Source organism: Cetorhinus maximus, chromosome 11 (assembly GCF_964194155.1).
Source record: "Cetorhinus maximus chromosome 11, sCetMax3.hap1.1, whole genome shotgun sequence".
Lineage (NCBI taxonomy): Eukaryota > Metazoa > Chordata > Chondrichthyes > Lamniformes > Cetorhinidae > Cetorhinus > Cetorhinus maximus.
The window spans coordinates 13,296,613-13,313,067 of NC_135889.1; the positions used below are offsets into that span (position 1 = coordinate 13,296,613).

General features: G+C 43.6%; 1 protein-coding gene across 1 annotated transcript in view; it reads left to right on the top strand.

The window, feature by feature from the left end:
• The window catches only part of LOC144686400 (partitioning defective 3 homolog B-like), an 877,073-nt gene extending 860,882 nt beyond the window's left edge, over positions 1-16,191 (top strand). Inside the window, exon 23 of the mRNA XM_078551550.1 lies at positions 11,561-16,191. Coding sequence (XP_078407676.1) covers positions 11,561-11,957 — 397 coding nt within the window. The 3' untranslated portion in view covers positions 11,958-16,191. The remainder of the gene's footprint in view (positions 1-11,560) is intronic.
• Positions 16,192-16,455: the final 264 nt, after the last annotated feature.

The following is a 16,455-nucleotide window of genomic DNA, read 5'->3' on the forward strand; positions in this document are numbered from 1 at the left end:
TCTCTGTCAGGCCATATTTAACCTTCTCATTCCTGGAGAAGAGTCCTGCTCTGCTCAATCTTTCCTAATGGTTGTAGCCCCGCAGATCTGGTATTTAGCTATATAATCGTGCACACATTTTATGGGAGTAGATGTTCCATACATAGGCCCAGACCGTCGCTCTTGGGTTCCATGTACAGAGTCGGGAGAATTCCTGGCCCTGCAAACCCGACCTTTAAAAATGGCTGCCCAGATGCTGGATTTTTTTGGTCCAAGCCTATGTATGCTTGAGGCGTGCTTGAGTAGAAATCGGGGAGGGCAACCTGGGAAGAAATGAGGAAGCCTTTGGGTGCCGAGGCAGGCTGGGTGGAAGCCCTGCATCAGGGTCTCTGACACTGTGTCCAAAAGTAAAAAGAATAAAACAGAAAACATTCCTCCAGCTCCCAGCGCTCACATTCCCTCATCCCTGCCCCACATGCTCCCATGCTCCATCCATGCCAACCAATGCCACCTTATGTCCCGTACCCAACTGCATGGCCCCTCATACCCTCCATTCCAACCTATGCCCTGCACCCAATCCCATGGCCCTTTATAGCCCCTTTGTCAACTTAGTGCCAACTCATGCTCCCCCACCCACCACCTTTGCCCTTACACCTATCATGCCAACTCACCCAGTGTCCATCATGGGCAGACCTCAGAACCCACGCAGAGATGAGGTAAAATATCTAAATGTCTATTGCAGACTTCACTAAATTGCAAAAAGCATTCTCATTTATAAAAACTCATTTACTACATTTACATTCCTTCAACTACATAAAACCTTATAACAGCAAACATTTCATTCAAGTGCACAATCCCTTATAACATAAAGCATTGGAATTCATAGACCCACTTCAAAGGGTGTATAACCACTTTGAGCTGTCAATCAAACTGTGAAGTAGCAGGCACCCATTGTGATAATGGAGTTGTGAAATAAGTCATGCAGCACTAATCCAGTAATGGAAACCCTCATGTTTATGCCGACAGGCAGAGTGAACTAGCAAGCAATCATTTTTTAAGCGCTCCAGACATTTTTTTAACAAAGATTTAAAGTGCAGAACTTTTAAATGCCTTGACAGCTTCCTTTGATGGGTGCTTTTGACAGCTTTGGTAGTTGACTTTAACAGGTCTGTTGACCGTACCAATGAGCTTGACAGTTAATGAGTTTATGCACTTTTTATGCGCATTCATGCCTATTTTTATCACTTTCAAAGGGCTCCTGACCTCCACCAAAGGACACCTGACCTCCCTCAAAGATGTCCTGGGACCAGATCCAAAGGGGTACCTTACCTCTTCAAAGGGGTACAAACCTGGTGATCCAAAAAAATCCATAAAGTTCAGACCTGCTCTTACCAGGTCTGATCTGCACACTTCAGGTTTCACACTCCTGGCCTATCAAAATCTGACTTCAGTGGAGGCAACTGATGACTTGACTAGCTAGCTGCCTCCGTAAAATGCACATGTGCGAAAAGCGAAATTCCCCCATTCCCACCCTGCAAAAATGGGAAGTGCCCTATTCCAGAGCGGGACTTCAGCCACTTCCACCATTTTCTCTGTCGTGGTGAAAATCTGGGCCACGGTTTACAAAGTAATCATCTAAGAAAATGACCCTTTTATTCCTACTCTCAGTTTTCTGTTCAATAACCAATCTTCAATCCTTCCAATATATTACCCTAATCCCATGAGCTTTAACCTTGTGTAACAGGCTGTCGTGTGGCACCTTATCAAATGCCTTCCGAAACCTAAATATACTATATCCACAGGGCTCTCCCTTCTATTTATATTCTCATAAAAGCTCCAGATTTGTCAAACACAATTTTCCTTTCATAAAACCACGCTGAGTCTGCCCATCACATTTCAAGTGCCCTGTTACCATGTCCTTAGTAATAGATTCCAGCATTTAGAGTAAAATAGCGAAAACGTTCAGAATATGAACTAAAAACTGGAAACATATAGCACATCTGCAGGCATAATAAAATGATTATGGGCATGAGCTGGGACATGTCAATTTCTTTTATTTAAACATTTTGTACAAATTTTAATACCCTCATTCCGCCCGCGGATGAGGTTTCATGTATTTTCTGATGGCCGCCTGGGCTCTTCGTCTGCCCCCCCCCCAACCTTAAGGTTGGCCGGGCAGCTCAGTTGATTGTTTTAATTGCTCATTAACTGGCCTTTGACAGTTCGGCTGCGCGCCCGTCGAACTGAAAATCTAAATGATGCGGGGTGACGTCAGGACGCACGTCCGACGTCACCCCACGTTATTTTACGCATCAGCAAGCGGGCCCCACCCCTCTCACAACCGGAAGATGCAGCCCTATGTATTTCTAACTATTTTTTGTCTTTTTATTTATAATATGGTGCATAACGCACAGTATCGTTTTGTACATTACACAGAATTGACGCTGCAGCTAATAGCAGAGTCCATCCCTTCCATGGTCCCAAGAGCAGCCACGTTTTCTCAGTAAATCTAGGGAATGCCTTAGAATTTTTTTTTTTTGAGTGCAACTGCCAAATAACAGGCTATAATATCACACTCCCGCAGTTGAAGTTATAGTGTCATCCTTGGCAGGAGGCTGTAATTACAGCCTGACATGTTTACATAGCCAGTTCCCATTATAAATGTGAACCTAGGAGTTTATAATGAAAATACCAAAATGAGGACCTGACTTTAAAATGGGGGTCTGACTTGTGCCTGCGCGCCCTGTTCGATTGTTCCTCCCTATCGTGTAACTCCGCTTCACTGCATTTGATCAGAACTCCCTGTGTACATTGTCACAGCAAATTGACTAATGCAATGATTGTAAAATATTTATTCAATTAAAATATAAAAAGTCATATGCTCGTATGTACAACCGAAAGTTAGTACTGCAGACAGAAATGTTGCAAGTGGAGAGTGTTTAAATATGAGATGGTGAGCAGCAATTACTGGGGGACGGTTAGTCCACAAGGTTGCTATGTGAAAAATTGCCAATGATTGGATTAAATTGCAGCATTATCTGATTTCACAGCTATTGACTGCAGCTAAATAAATTGAAAGAATATTACTAATTCATCTTGGCTTATCCTTTGAAAGGGCCTAGGGCTGCTGCCAAGCTCCTACCTTATAATGCACAATATCAGTTCTCTGCCTACGCACACACGCGCCAGGACAGCATCATTGTACTTCTACCATTCAAGACACTGTTAACTCTGTGCAGTCAAACTTAAAATTCATATCCTTGTGTTCAAATCCCTCCATGGCCTCTCGCCCCTCCCTATCTCTGTAACCTCCACCAGCCTGCAGCCCTCCAAGATCTCTGCACTCCTCTGATTCTGGCCCCTTACACATCCTCGATTTCCATCTCCCCACCGTTGGTAGCTGCGTTGGTAAGCTGTGTAATTCCCTCCTTAAATATTTCCATCTCTCTCTCTCTCTCCCTCCATGGTACGCCTTAAAATCTACCTTTTTTTTAACTAAGCCTTTTGTCACCTGTCCTAATACTACTTCATGTGTCACAGCATCAAAGTTTGTCCAAAGCACTTTGGGGCATTAAATGCAAGTTGTTCTTGTGTCTCCAGCTATGGAAACCCAGATAGATAAACCTTGCGGGGAGTTCAAATCCCACTCCAGGACTCAGGCATAGTAATCCAGGTTGACACTCTAGTGCAGGACTGAGGGAATGATGTCTTATCATAAGTACAGCACCTCTGGAGGGGTTTCTGAATCAACATTTTGTCCACCTATTCTCCTGGTTACACTGAATATTGAAGAGGAGCAAACAGTTGCCTGGAAGTAATGTTGTGAAGGACATCTTCACATGCTACTAAGCAGACAAAAAGGTCATTCATCTCATTGCTCTCTGTAGGAGAATGATGGATACAAAATGATTGCCTCATTTTCTTGCACAGCAGCAGTTGCTGCAGCAGTTCAGAGTCGTTCATTGCGTGTGAAGCATAGATATAATAAAGCGCTACATGAATTCAGGCCTTGCATTTTGTACTTGTAGCAACTGTAGTTTATTACTCTAGATTGGCACTTCAGTACAGTAGTGAGGGAGTGTTGCACCAGGCATGTGATCTTTCAGATGGAATGTCAAACCAAGATTCCTTCTGCCCTCTCGGGTGCACATGAAAGACCTCCCACTACTTTCAAAGAAGAACCAGTGAATTCTCCTAAGATAAAAGCAAAAAACTGCAGATGCTGGAAATTCAAAACAAAAACAAAATTACCTGGAAAAACTCAGCAGGTCTGGCAGCATCTGCGGAGAGGAGGACAGTTAACGTTTCGAGTCCGTATGACTCTTCAACAGAACTAAGGAACAATAGAAAAGGGGTGAAATATAAGCTGGTTTAAGGGGGTGGGGGTGGTGGGACAGCTCTTCTTGTCCCATCCCCCCCCCCCTTAAACCAGCTTATATTTCACCTCTTTTCTATTGTTCCTTAGTTCTGTTAAGAGTCATACGGACTCGAAACGTTAACTGTGTTCCTCTCCGCAGATGCTGCCAGACCTGCTGAGTTTTTCCAGGTATTTTTGTTTTTGCAGTGAATTCTCCTGTTGTCCTGACCAATGTTCATCTTTCAAGCAACATTAAAAAGGACAGATTGTCAGGTATTTATCACATTGCTGTTAGTGGGACCTTACTGTGTGCAAATTAGCTGCTACTGACACCATAATTGAACTATGATTCCTGCCTTCAACTGCTAAAACCCAAGTATTGCAACAATCATCCTGGCTAATGCCAGCTCGCTTGCCAGGGCTTGAACCTGGGACCGGCTTACTCTGTACACCTCAGGTCCTCACTGGGTAAAGGTCAATGAGCCAATGTTCTACCAGAAGAAAAAATGTGGGAAGTGGTGCTCCACAAGGTTTGGTGCTGGGACCACTGCTGTTCTATTCCCTATTTATATGAAAAATTTGAACCCTGAGGTCAGTGCTGTGAGGCCATATACTGCTTGGAAACTAAGAGTCTAGATGAGGTAGAGGAGCAAAGGGATACAGATGTACAAACCACTAAAAGTAACGGCACAAGTTAGTAAGACCATAAAAAGTGTGAAAAAAGCACTGGGATTCATTCCTGGAGAGATCAGATTGAAAAAGGAAGAAGTTATGTTACAGCTATGTAGAATCCTGGTTTAACCACACAATGCGATGCATTATTCTGTATTATAAAAAAGGATATAGAGGTGCTGGAGAAAATGCAAAAGAGATTTACAAGGATGATCCCAGGACCTGAGAGGTTGTCCCCTCCTGGAAAGGCTGAAATGCTGGGTTTTCGTTTCACCAGAAAAGAGAAAGCTGAGGGTGACCTTTAAGATATTGAAAGAGTTTAATAGGGTGCAATCATAGGTTGATGCAGAAGCGAAGGGGACCACTTGGCCCATCATGTCTCTGCCAGTTCTTTGAAAGAGCTGTTCAATTAGTCCCACCCCCTTGCCCTTTCCCCAAAGCAATGCAACCTTTTCCCCTTCAAGTGTTTATTCAATTCCCCTAGATGTAGATAAGATATTTCTACTTGTGGGGGAGCCAAAACTAGAGATCACAAATATAAGATAGTCACTAATAAATTCAATAAGAAATTCAGGAGCAACTTCTTTATCCAGAAACTGACAAGAATGTGTAACTTACAAGAAGTAGGCGAATAGTGTAGATGCATTTAAGGGAAAGCTAAATAGGTACATGAGGGAGAAAGGGTTAGATGAAGAGGCATGTGTGGAGCATGAATGCTGGCTTAGACTAGTTAAGCTGAATGACCCTGTTTCTGTGCTGTACATTCTGTGCAATTCTGTGCAAGAGGAAGCAGGTCAAAGCAAGGTGTTACGGACAGGGGAGGAGAGATAAACTGCAACCATTGTACCCTTTCCCTTACTATCCATAGTCAGTGTGATTTTGGAGAGGAAGATATTTGTGGTTCTTAGCCCCTGGAGTGTGTGTGATCAATTTAGAATTAACAGCAGCAAGCTTCTGTGGGTTTAAACAAAGAGAGCTATTTATTCACACATGTTCAACCCAAAAGTCTACACTGTGTCAATCACTCCCACGCACAAAAGAAAGATACAGAAAAAGAAAATAGTATACTTTTACAAGTTGTAACCCAAAAGAATAGTTCATAGTTTGCACGTCGGGTTTGTAGTAGAAGGACAGACGCTGCGGGCTCAATAAAGAAAGGAGTCTTTTTCCACTCTTGAATTGTAGTTCAGATGGGTTCAAATAGCTAAAGTCATATATCCGGATTGTGCAGGATCCCCTCAAAGAGATGAATATTCAGCAGGTCACGAAGTTAGGCACTTGTGGTTTTCGTACCAGGAGGCAAGACCACAACAATATCCAGGCTTGGGCTGACAAGTGGCAAGTAACATTCACACCACACAAGTGACAGGCAATGACCATATCCAACAAGAGAGAATCTAACCATCGCCCCTTGACATTCAACGGCATTATCATCATTGAATCCCCCACTATCAACATCCTGGGGGTTACCATTGACCAGAAACTGAACTGGACTAGCCATATAAGTACTGTGACTACAAGAGCAAGTGAGATGCTCGGAATCCTGCAGCGAGCAACTCACCTCCTGACTCCCCAAAGCCTGTTCACCATCTACAAGGCACAAGTCAGGAGTGTGATGGAATACTCTCTACTTGCCTGGAGGAGTGCAGCTCCAGCAATACTCAAGAAGCTTGACAACATCCAGGACAAAGCAACCCACTTGATTGGCACCACATCCACAAACATTCACTCCCTCCACCGACGCACAGTGACAGCAGTATGTACCATCTACAAGATGCACTGCAGGAATTCACCAAAGCTCCTTAGGCAGCACTTTCCAAACCCACGAACACTACCATCTAGAAGGATAAGGGCAGCATACAGATGGGAACACCACCGAGTGCCCCTCCAAGCCACTCACCATCCTGGCTTGGAAATATATCGCTGTTCCTTCACTGTCGCTGGGTCAAGATCCTGGAACTCTCTCCCTAACAGCACTTTGGGTGTACTCACACCACATAAACTGCAGCAGTTCAAGAAGGCAACTCACCACCACCTTCTCAAGGGCAATTAGGGATGGGCAATAAATGCTGACCTAGTCAGCGACACTCACATCCCATGAATAATTTTTTTTAAAAAGGTCCAAAGTCTTTACTGATGGACATGGAGTTTTAGAATCAGGCTGGTAGGGTCATCTAAAGATGTGTGGCATCTGAGTCCTTAAAGGCACAGGTGACACAGCCTTTTGCTGTGGCTGCTATCTGTTTTGGTGTTCTTCTGCAGACTGCCGAGGTTTTTCGGGGCCTTCAGATAAAGACTTGTTAATTCAGCTGGTTTCAGTACTGGTATTGTCCACCTGGAATGACTGAGCTGAAAGCCATTGCTATACGATGGTGATAATAGATGAGTTCTTCACAATTAATCAGGATGAATTGGTTTCTGCCCAGCCATTATTGTTAGGATTCCAACTTGGAGTCATGGATTCTTGGCTTGCGTTTTGGGTAAATCCCCAAACAATAGTAAGTGTGAATTCCACAGATAGTATTCGTCCTGATTTGTCCATTCCAGGGAGAGGCCCCCACCCGGTGTGATGCAATTAGGAACTTTCTGAAAGCATCAGATAGGCTGTGTTGAAGTTGCAGAATGTCACCTGACCCTTGGCGGCCTTTGTAACAGTTCACCAGTGTCCATTTTAAATAAAAGACAGTTGCAGAAACTTCTATACAAATGCAGGGAGTCCAAATTTAAAATTATGAACATGACATGCCTTTTCTGGGCATAACAATGGGAACATGCAAGTGTGTTATAAGTCATATGGGTGAGGCCCGAGCTGTTCATACAATGAGAACCATTTCCCAGCTGGACCACAAGCAAAACTGCAAACCAGACATATCGATTGGAAGAGAGGAACATTCAGCGCCCCTCTGAAGAGAAGGTACTTCAATAATAAATGTAATCACACACTCAAAATCCTAGATGTTAGAAATGAAAAAACAAAAGTCCTAAGGCAAAATGATAGATCAGTTCTTGGACTAACTCTGCAAAGGGTCACATCAGCTCCAGAAAATGTAACTGAAGGAACTGAGAAAACAACATCCTTCAGAGACATTATAATAATAGATCATCATGCAGGAATGTGGTGTGGAGAGAGGAAAAATGAGCCGGTGATTGCCACAGTCATAGAAACTTTGTTTTATCAACTATCTTCGTATCTGTCTATATCTTTATATCATATATATATGAAACTATATAGATATATATTATCTATGTACAACTAACTATATTGCTATCTGAATTTGATTAAAGTTTATATAATTGCTACAATCAGTGGCTCACTTTTCTTTTTGCTGTACTCTGGTCCTGGCATTATATATTGAGATCTAGGTGTACAAGTGGCTCTGTATATATGTCTTGTGAAGTGTACACTTCCTATGTGTGTCACACTTGTTTCCTGTAGCACTTTCCCTGTTGCACCTTGTTGTAAACAATGTATCCTCAACTCGCTACAAGCAACACCAGAGGCACCTGCTACCGTGATATTCCCATTGAAAAGTGCACTGCTTCCCTTTTACTTCAACTCACACCAAACTTAAATCTCTATCGCTTAAGACACATATTAATCATTCTTTATTTCGGTAATACACTAAACAGACCCTTAAAGGTAGCCCAGGAAGGTGGAAATGGGGTGTGGTGAGAGGGGAGTCCCAAATTGGCCCTGCGCTTGCGGTAAGCATCTTATAGTTTGCAAACGACACTTTTTCCACCATTTAACAACCAGAAGAGTGGATCAGAGAAATGCACGGGACAGTGCAACATTTCTGCAAATTGCAATATTCCGTCCCAGACAACCGCTTGTTTTTCATTTGGTAATTGTTTTACTCCCATGAAAACTTGTTCTTGCAGTAGAAACCCCTGCCCAGAAGAACTCCTCAGGGTTTTCTTGGAAATTAAAACAACAGCAACAAAGTCAGCTGTTTAACATGTTTTATTTTTAAAGAAAAGTTCCTTTATTGAATTTTTCAGAAAAGAATGTTAAATATTGTTGAAATACCAACCTGGGTCACTTGTCTGATTGTGTACTTACAGCTGGAAAGAGAAAAGACAACATGTGCGGGGAATGAGGGGGTGATCGAAGTGGGTGGTCATACAAACGTGCAGGATGGACAGACAAGAAAAGACCAGCTGATCCACCAAGCCTGCCACCCATGCCATGCTGACTAGAGATTCATGACTGAGCACCTTATACAAAGCCCACTTTCCCCAATCACTAATCCACACCCACCAGCACCCCCATCCCACCACCCCCCACCACCACCACTCCGTCCCACCCCACCCCAGCCATGTACTCTCCTTAGGAAAGGCAAAAAATAAACATAGAGCCGGTAAGGGAAAGAACACTCTAGAAAATTCCTTTCCGACCCCCTCAGGTCATTGAAAAAGTCCAAGAGATCACATGGACCACATATTGGAATAAATTTTATTCAAAGAGCTCTTTAGGAAATATTTGTTACTCCTGCATGCCCCAGTCCTGCCAAAGCAGTGGATGGGCCCTCTCGCTAAGGCCAAAGCCCAGCATGTGTACAGAGGCAGCTTGCCTACAGCTGGTAGGGGTGGCTCATGAGGCCTCTCTTAGTTTCCGCCCCCCAACCAAAGCCACAGGCATCAGCGGCTCTCAGCTGTGGCCATAAGCCAACCTGTGTTGGGGTTTCCTGCTCACACGTGTTGGCCTGGCAATGGTGGCCACGGTATGTTTTAAGAAAGTTGAAAACTCTTCAGGGATCGCCTCAACATGGTGTTGTGCTTGTGCTGCCCCTCCCATAGCAGCAGCACCTACCTATGGCAATGAGGCCACCTGACTCCCAGGGCTACGGGCCCTCGGATTGGGCCTGCAGCCCCAGGAGTGCGCTTGCCGTCCTTATTTGGACGGTGGGGTGTGGTTAATTAGGAGGCCGTCTCCCTTAAGATCGCACTGTTGGGTGCACTGCCAACAGGTGCGGTGTCAGGACCCGGAAATTGTGCCAACCCGCGATTGTTTTTAGAGGGGATAAGATCCCATCCCTTGAGCCTATAGCCAAGGTTCCCATTGCTATGGTAAATCAGTGTACATGTTGACATCAGCCAAGGACGGATAGGCCTGAGCTGGGGCTGACCTACCAAGTTCCTGACTAAAAACACATCTAAAAAATAACCATTTGAGTGCAATTCTAAAGCTCTGTAGAAACCAGGCAGCTGAATCCCTGCATGTGTGCCATTGTTTTCAGGAGTGGAGGAGAGAAGAATTGCACAGGACACTGAGCCTCGAGGATATAATCAAAATGGTGATGGGGGATTGATGCTTTAAAGAGCATCTTCAAGAAAGGAGCATGATGACTGTATGGGATTCTATGAGCCAGGTGGTCCAGGACAACAGCTTGCCTCTATATAGCCTCTTTAACACATAGTAACACTCCCCAAGGCAATTCATTAGAGTGATTATTAAACAAAAATTAGCACCGGACCACAAAAAGAGATATTCGAAATAAAAACAGAAAATGCTGGAAATACTCGCCAGTTCAGGAAGCATCTGTGGACGGAGAAACAGAGTTAATGCTTCATGATGATGAATTTTCATCAGAACTGGAAAAATTTGGAAAATGTAACAGGTTTTAATTTATTCATTCATGGGATATTGTTGTTGCTAGCTAGGCCAACAATCATTGCCCATCCCTAACTGCCCTTGAGAAGGTGTTGGTGAGCTGCCTTCCTGAACTGCTGCAATCCATATGGTGTAGGTACACCCACAGCGCTGTTAGGAAGAGAGTTTCAGCATTTTGACCCAGCGACAGTGAAGGAATGACAATATAGTTCCAAGTTAGGATGGTGTGTTGCTTGGAGGGGACTTTGCAGGTGATGATGTTTCCATGCATCTGCTGCCCTTGTCCTTCTAGCTGGTAGAGGTCACGGATTTGGAATGTGGTGTTGAAGGAGCCTTGGCGAGTTGTTGCAGTGCATCTTGTAGATGGTACACACTGCTGCCAGAGCGAGTCAGTGGTGGAGAGCGTGAATGTTTAAGGTAATGGATGGGGTACCAATCAAGCGGGATGGTGTTGAGCTTCTTGAGTGTTGTTGGAGCTGCACTCATCCAGGTAAGTGGAAAGTATTCCATCACACTCCTGACTTGTACCTTGTAGATGGTGGACAGGCTTTGGGGAGTCAGGGAGTGAGTTACTTACCTTGCCTCAGGAGGTGAGTTCAGCAAGTAAAAAGACAGGGAAAGATTAGGGGGATGGGAGAGGGAGAAAAAAATGAAAGGGAAGGTTGATAATAAGGTGGAAGGGAGGAGAGATTAAATGACAAAAGAATTTTGCATCCGTTGTTTTGGCAAATGCAGTCCCATTTAACTAGGATGCCATGAGAGGAGAAAAGTTACTTGAATTATAAAATATGTGTGTAAAATCAATCCCAAACACTCCTACCACTGCAATTCCAGGCATAATTGACAGGGGCATTACCCAATCATCTCCATTCTAGGAAGACTTTTGCTGTCTCCATACGCAGCCATAAATAAAGCCTGTGCTTTTTGTTTTGCTCTAGGCATCTTCCTGGAGAGCCGGATGAATATCATCTTCGGGGCCCCTATGGTGACCGAGAACCGCCCCGGTACCTGGGAGCCCAGCATCATGTTGCAGGATACCCGCATCGAGGGAATTATCCCCGAAATGCGGCTGACGGCCGCCTGGACCCGAGGATCCCTGACTACCTGAACAGCGCCAGGCTGCGGGAGGCTGCGTACAATCTTCCAAACCAGTACAAGGGGCCCCACAGGCACGATGTGCCTCCATCCCCAACGCAGACTTTTAAAATGCCTCGCCACCACGACCACGGCAAGATGGCATACAGGGAGAGCAGCCCGGACCGATACAGGTACCCCTACCAGGATGGCCGGCATCAAGATCCCAGGCAAAAGAATGGTATGACAGCAGCTGTCTAGTCAAAAGTTGGTACAAAGGCATTGTATTACAGCACAAAAGGGAATACATCAACAGACCTGGTCTTCCACTGCTGGTCCACGTCTCTAATTGCTCTATTCTACATCTGAATTCAACTAAGTGTTATTCTAATATGTTTTATGAAAGAATGGCCTGTCCCACCAGTCAGATGAGAATGATCATTTTGCCTGCCTTGATGAATAGTTACGTGATGCTAATCAAGTTTGCAGATAAGTCGTTGAACTGCCTTTACCGTGATCAGGTTTACAAATAACGCTCTAAAGGAAAGCTGATGGAGATCGACCCTGCAACAAGGGAACACTTTCTCCAGTAAGCAACCACAGATCCTTTCCTGATAAGGCTGCAGTAAAGATAACACGATTGTTAATCCTCATTGCAAATTTCATCACATAATCAGAATGGTGAGGCTGCAAGGGAATCAAGTCCGTGTCTAGAATTAACTACAGCGCACCTTGCAAATAAGGAAATATTCCGGGGCGGGAATTTAATTGCAATTTTCAGATGAGCGTATAAACCAGCAAAGGGACATTATCTAAATCCTTGATTCAATCGTCAGCAATGCATCAATTCCCAGGTATTCTCCATGTAACTGCTTATTATACATGTGATGGTCCGCATGTAAAAATGTAAATGGGCTAGCCTTGAACTGCTTTGTGAAGGAATGTACATGATAGTGAAGCTGCAAGTGCCAAATTTAGGCTGAAATGACCTACAGAGTTTAAGAGCCAAGAAGAACTTTCCAGAACCAGCATGGTACAGACTCTAGCACTGTGATGCTTATTTTACCTGTTTAATGATGCTTCCTAAGATATTAACAAGCACAAACCATGACGAATGCACAGCTTATGCAGTGCGATGATTTGGAAATGCTTATTGTTAATCCACACATATTATAGCGCGTACCATTATATTGTAATCTCACAAGAAAGCAGTTTCTATTATTGGCAATACCATATGAGTTTAAAAGTCCTTCTTGTATCTCTTCCACATGACATCATTCCCCATTCTATTCAGCCCCAGCTGTTCAATTATCTCTCCACGGACCGGCAATAATTTCCCTTTTAATATGTCAAATACTCTTTCAATATCTGGTTATTAGCAAGATATAATTTGTGATACCAGATCAAAAATTGGTCTCAAAGCCTGCTCTCCATTTGCTAAGAGATGCCATTTAGTGTGTTTCAGAGAATTTTCAGCCTCCTGTCACCACCTAATGATGTCATACAGCTGGCCTAAAATATATAGGAAGACTATAAATGTCAGTTTAAGAGAGCTTTTGCAATTAAATTTAATTAAAAATGGGTTTTCATCAGTAATTAAATAGAAAATGTGTTTCCCTGTCTTAATAAGCATTCTGCACTCGTGAGAAAAAGAAAATGAACTCCCAGATCTCCATGTAATTTCAGTTAGTATCAAGTAGGGTAACATTAAGATCTGATGGCAAAAGGTCTCTAACCGCACTCTTCCATCAATGTTTAATGGCTCAAGTGAGTCTTATGCGGTTTTACTGAGACAAACAAACTTGGAAGATCCCACATCCATCAGTGAGTGCTGTTAACTGATCTCTACCAGAGTAGCTGTAACTGGCTTCTGGATATGGGTGGGGGTTGCAGTAATGGGGATCATCCAGGCTTCCTGCCGTTGATAAGTTACCCAACGACCCACACCTCCCTCTCGTGCCCTCTTCCCAGTGCCATGTTTGACGTAGATGGAACAGGTTTGACTGAGGTTCACCCTCCCTGCACCAACACACCCCCTAACCCCCATGGTCAGTAGTTCTCCGTCACTCACTGTTTATCTGCTGAGGCAAGCTGACGGGTGCTTGTGGAAATTTACCAGCAAGAGAAGGCGGCAAGAATATTGGCACGGGAGGGGGAGAATGCATTACCCATTCCGCTCCACTCCCCTGCAGTTGCTGTCAATAAATGAGAAAGAATCCACCTGAGAATCCATTCCCACTGGCACATTGCACAGGTTTTCATGACAATTTGATAGGCCTTTGAATGGTGCACCAATGGAACAATTTACACCCATGAGAAGCTTTCAGTGTGTGATTGGATATCTTTTTATGATGAGCCAGGCAGCACTGATTACCTAGGAATCCATGCCTTGTGGTGTCACAATTCCAGAATCTCAATGAGGTGATTTTCCAAGTAAAATCATGGGTTAAGCTGCAGTGAGAGAGACATACAGCGAGAGATAAAAGGCTAAAATCAGGTTGTGGCTGCTTTGAATGGATTTTACTCAAGTACAAAAGCTGGTGGCGGCACAGTATCAAGAGCCATTCAGTCCCTCAAGTCTGCTTCAGCAACATTGATGGCCATGAACTTTATCCAATCTATGGATAGAATAGAGGATGTTCTCTTAAACAGGAGATTCTAATCAGAAGACAGCTCCTTGGAACATAGGAACAGGGGGCCATTCAGATTCTCAAGCGTGTTCTGCTGTTCGGTTATATCGGCTGGGATTTTCCGGTCCCGCCCACGGCGGAAAGGAAAATTTGACGGATTGGACAAAGGTCTGTTGACTTCAGGCAGGAATTTCCGGTCCTAGTGCAGGTGGGATCGGAAAATCCTGGCCATTATGGCTGATCTGTAAATCCCAGCTCCAATCGCCTGTCTTAGTGCCATATCCCTTAATACTCTTCACTAATAAATATCTATCAATCCCAGTTTTGAAGTTGTCAATTGGCCCCCAAGCCTCAATAGCTTTTTGGAAGGGAGTGAATTCCAGATTTCTACTACCGTTTGTGAGGAGAAGTGTTTCCCGGCCTCGCTACTGAACGGCCTAGTGCTAATTTTAAGGTTATACCCCTTTGTTCTGGACTCCCCCACCAGAGGAAATATTTTCTCTGCATCTACCCTATCAAATCCTTTAATCACCATAAATTCTCCTGTTAGATTACCCTTTCTATATTCAAGGGAATTCAAGTTTAGTCTGTCCAACCCCTGTATTATATTTATACAGAATTATTACCTGGAAATGGGTCTTTCAGCCCATTTTGCTTTTTTTGTCCACTCCATGAATAGTAGTCTTAATCTCATTTGCCTACCCCATTCCCATATCCCTTTACCCACCCTTTCCTACAGATATCTTAACTTAATCTTAAATGTTGACATGGGTCTTCACTTCAATCACCAAATATAGTAAAAATTAACGTGAAGATGCTGAGGACTGAATCCCAGTACCTCATATGTACGAAGCACATGTGGTATCACTGAGCTCCATATCCTCCTACTTGGTGAACTGAGGCTAGGGAAGATGATCTAAAAGATGAGGACACTGGTAGAGCCTTGTCATCTAGGTAAGGTCCCCAGATACACACGGAGCCCCATACAGCTGCTTGCTGCCCCATTTTCTGAGCCACTGACTGGTATTTTCAAAGCTCTGCGGCTTTTGAAAGTCTGGCCTAGCTGGGCTCAATTCATGAGCCGTCCATCATCGCCCATGTGATAAACTGGTGCTGGACACCCAGTTGGAGTATCTCATCAAGCTCTCAGTTGGAGAAAGACTATCCTCAGTTGAATGTTTGAGAATGCAGCACTGAAGAGAATTGAAACATTGCAGGTGAAGTAGAGAATAATGGATATTCAGGAACAAATAACAGGATACCTCATCAAGGGGTTGAAACATCTTCTGCCTAGAAGGATTACCTATTTTAGGATGATTACCAGTAGTAGTCTAATCTAAGTGCTCAGAAGTTTCCGATGAAGGGTTGTGCCCAGAATGTCAAACTAATTTTTCTTTCTACAGGTGTTGACTGACTTTCTGTTTCCATATAGTGCCTGGTATCTAACAATTTTGTTAATTTTAAGGTAAAGAATGATGTATAACCCAGAGCGATTACAAATCTAATAAATAGTTTTATTTGATGGTTAAAACATTATACACTATCTGAACTCCCTCTTAGTTTAACTGTTGTTAATCATTTGTATATCACTTCTGGACACCCATTGTACGACTGCACCATGATAATGATGGCTGAACACCTACTAAAGGCTATCTGGATACTGAAATTCTGTACTAGATCTTGCCGGTAACAATTAAAATGTTAACAACAACTTTGAGAGCTGCTGGAGCATTTCAACAACGGAACCAAAAATCTAATGGGATTACAAATTATTTTCCTTTGGCTAAAATTGATTTGAGAATCCTTCCCCCCTGCTCTTGTGTGCTTCTGTTTGCTCTTTTATAAACATTTATTATCAATTAACAGACTGAGGTTTCTTTTTTCACATACACATGCACGCCAATTCCATAAAAGCAATTACTTTCGCCTGAATCATGTGCCAGTACATTCTACTTTGGGTACTATGTGGTTAATCTCTCTCTCTGCCCATGGACATGTCAGGAAGTGGCAACTTTAAGGAGCCGTGTTCCTTAACTGGCCTTGCACAGAGGTGGGTTCACCAACATCGCATCTCCACCACCGACAGTCTGCCAATTAAAAATATAATTTCTTTCTAAAAGTTTTCTTTC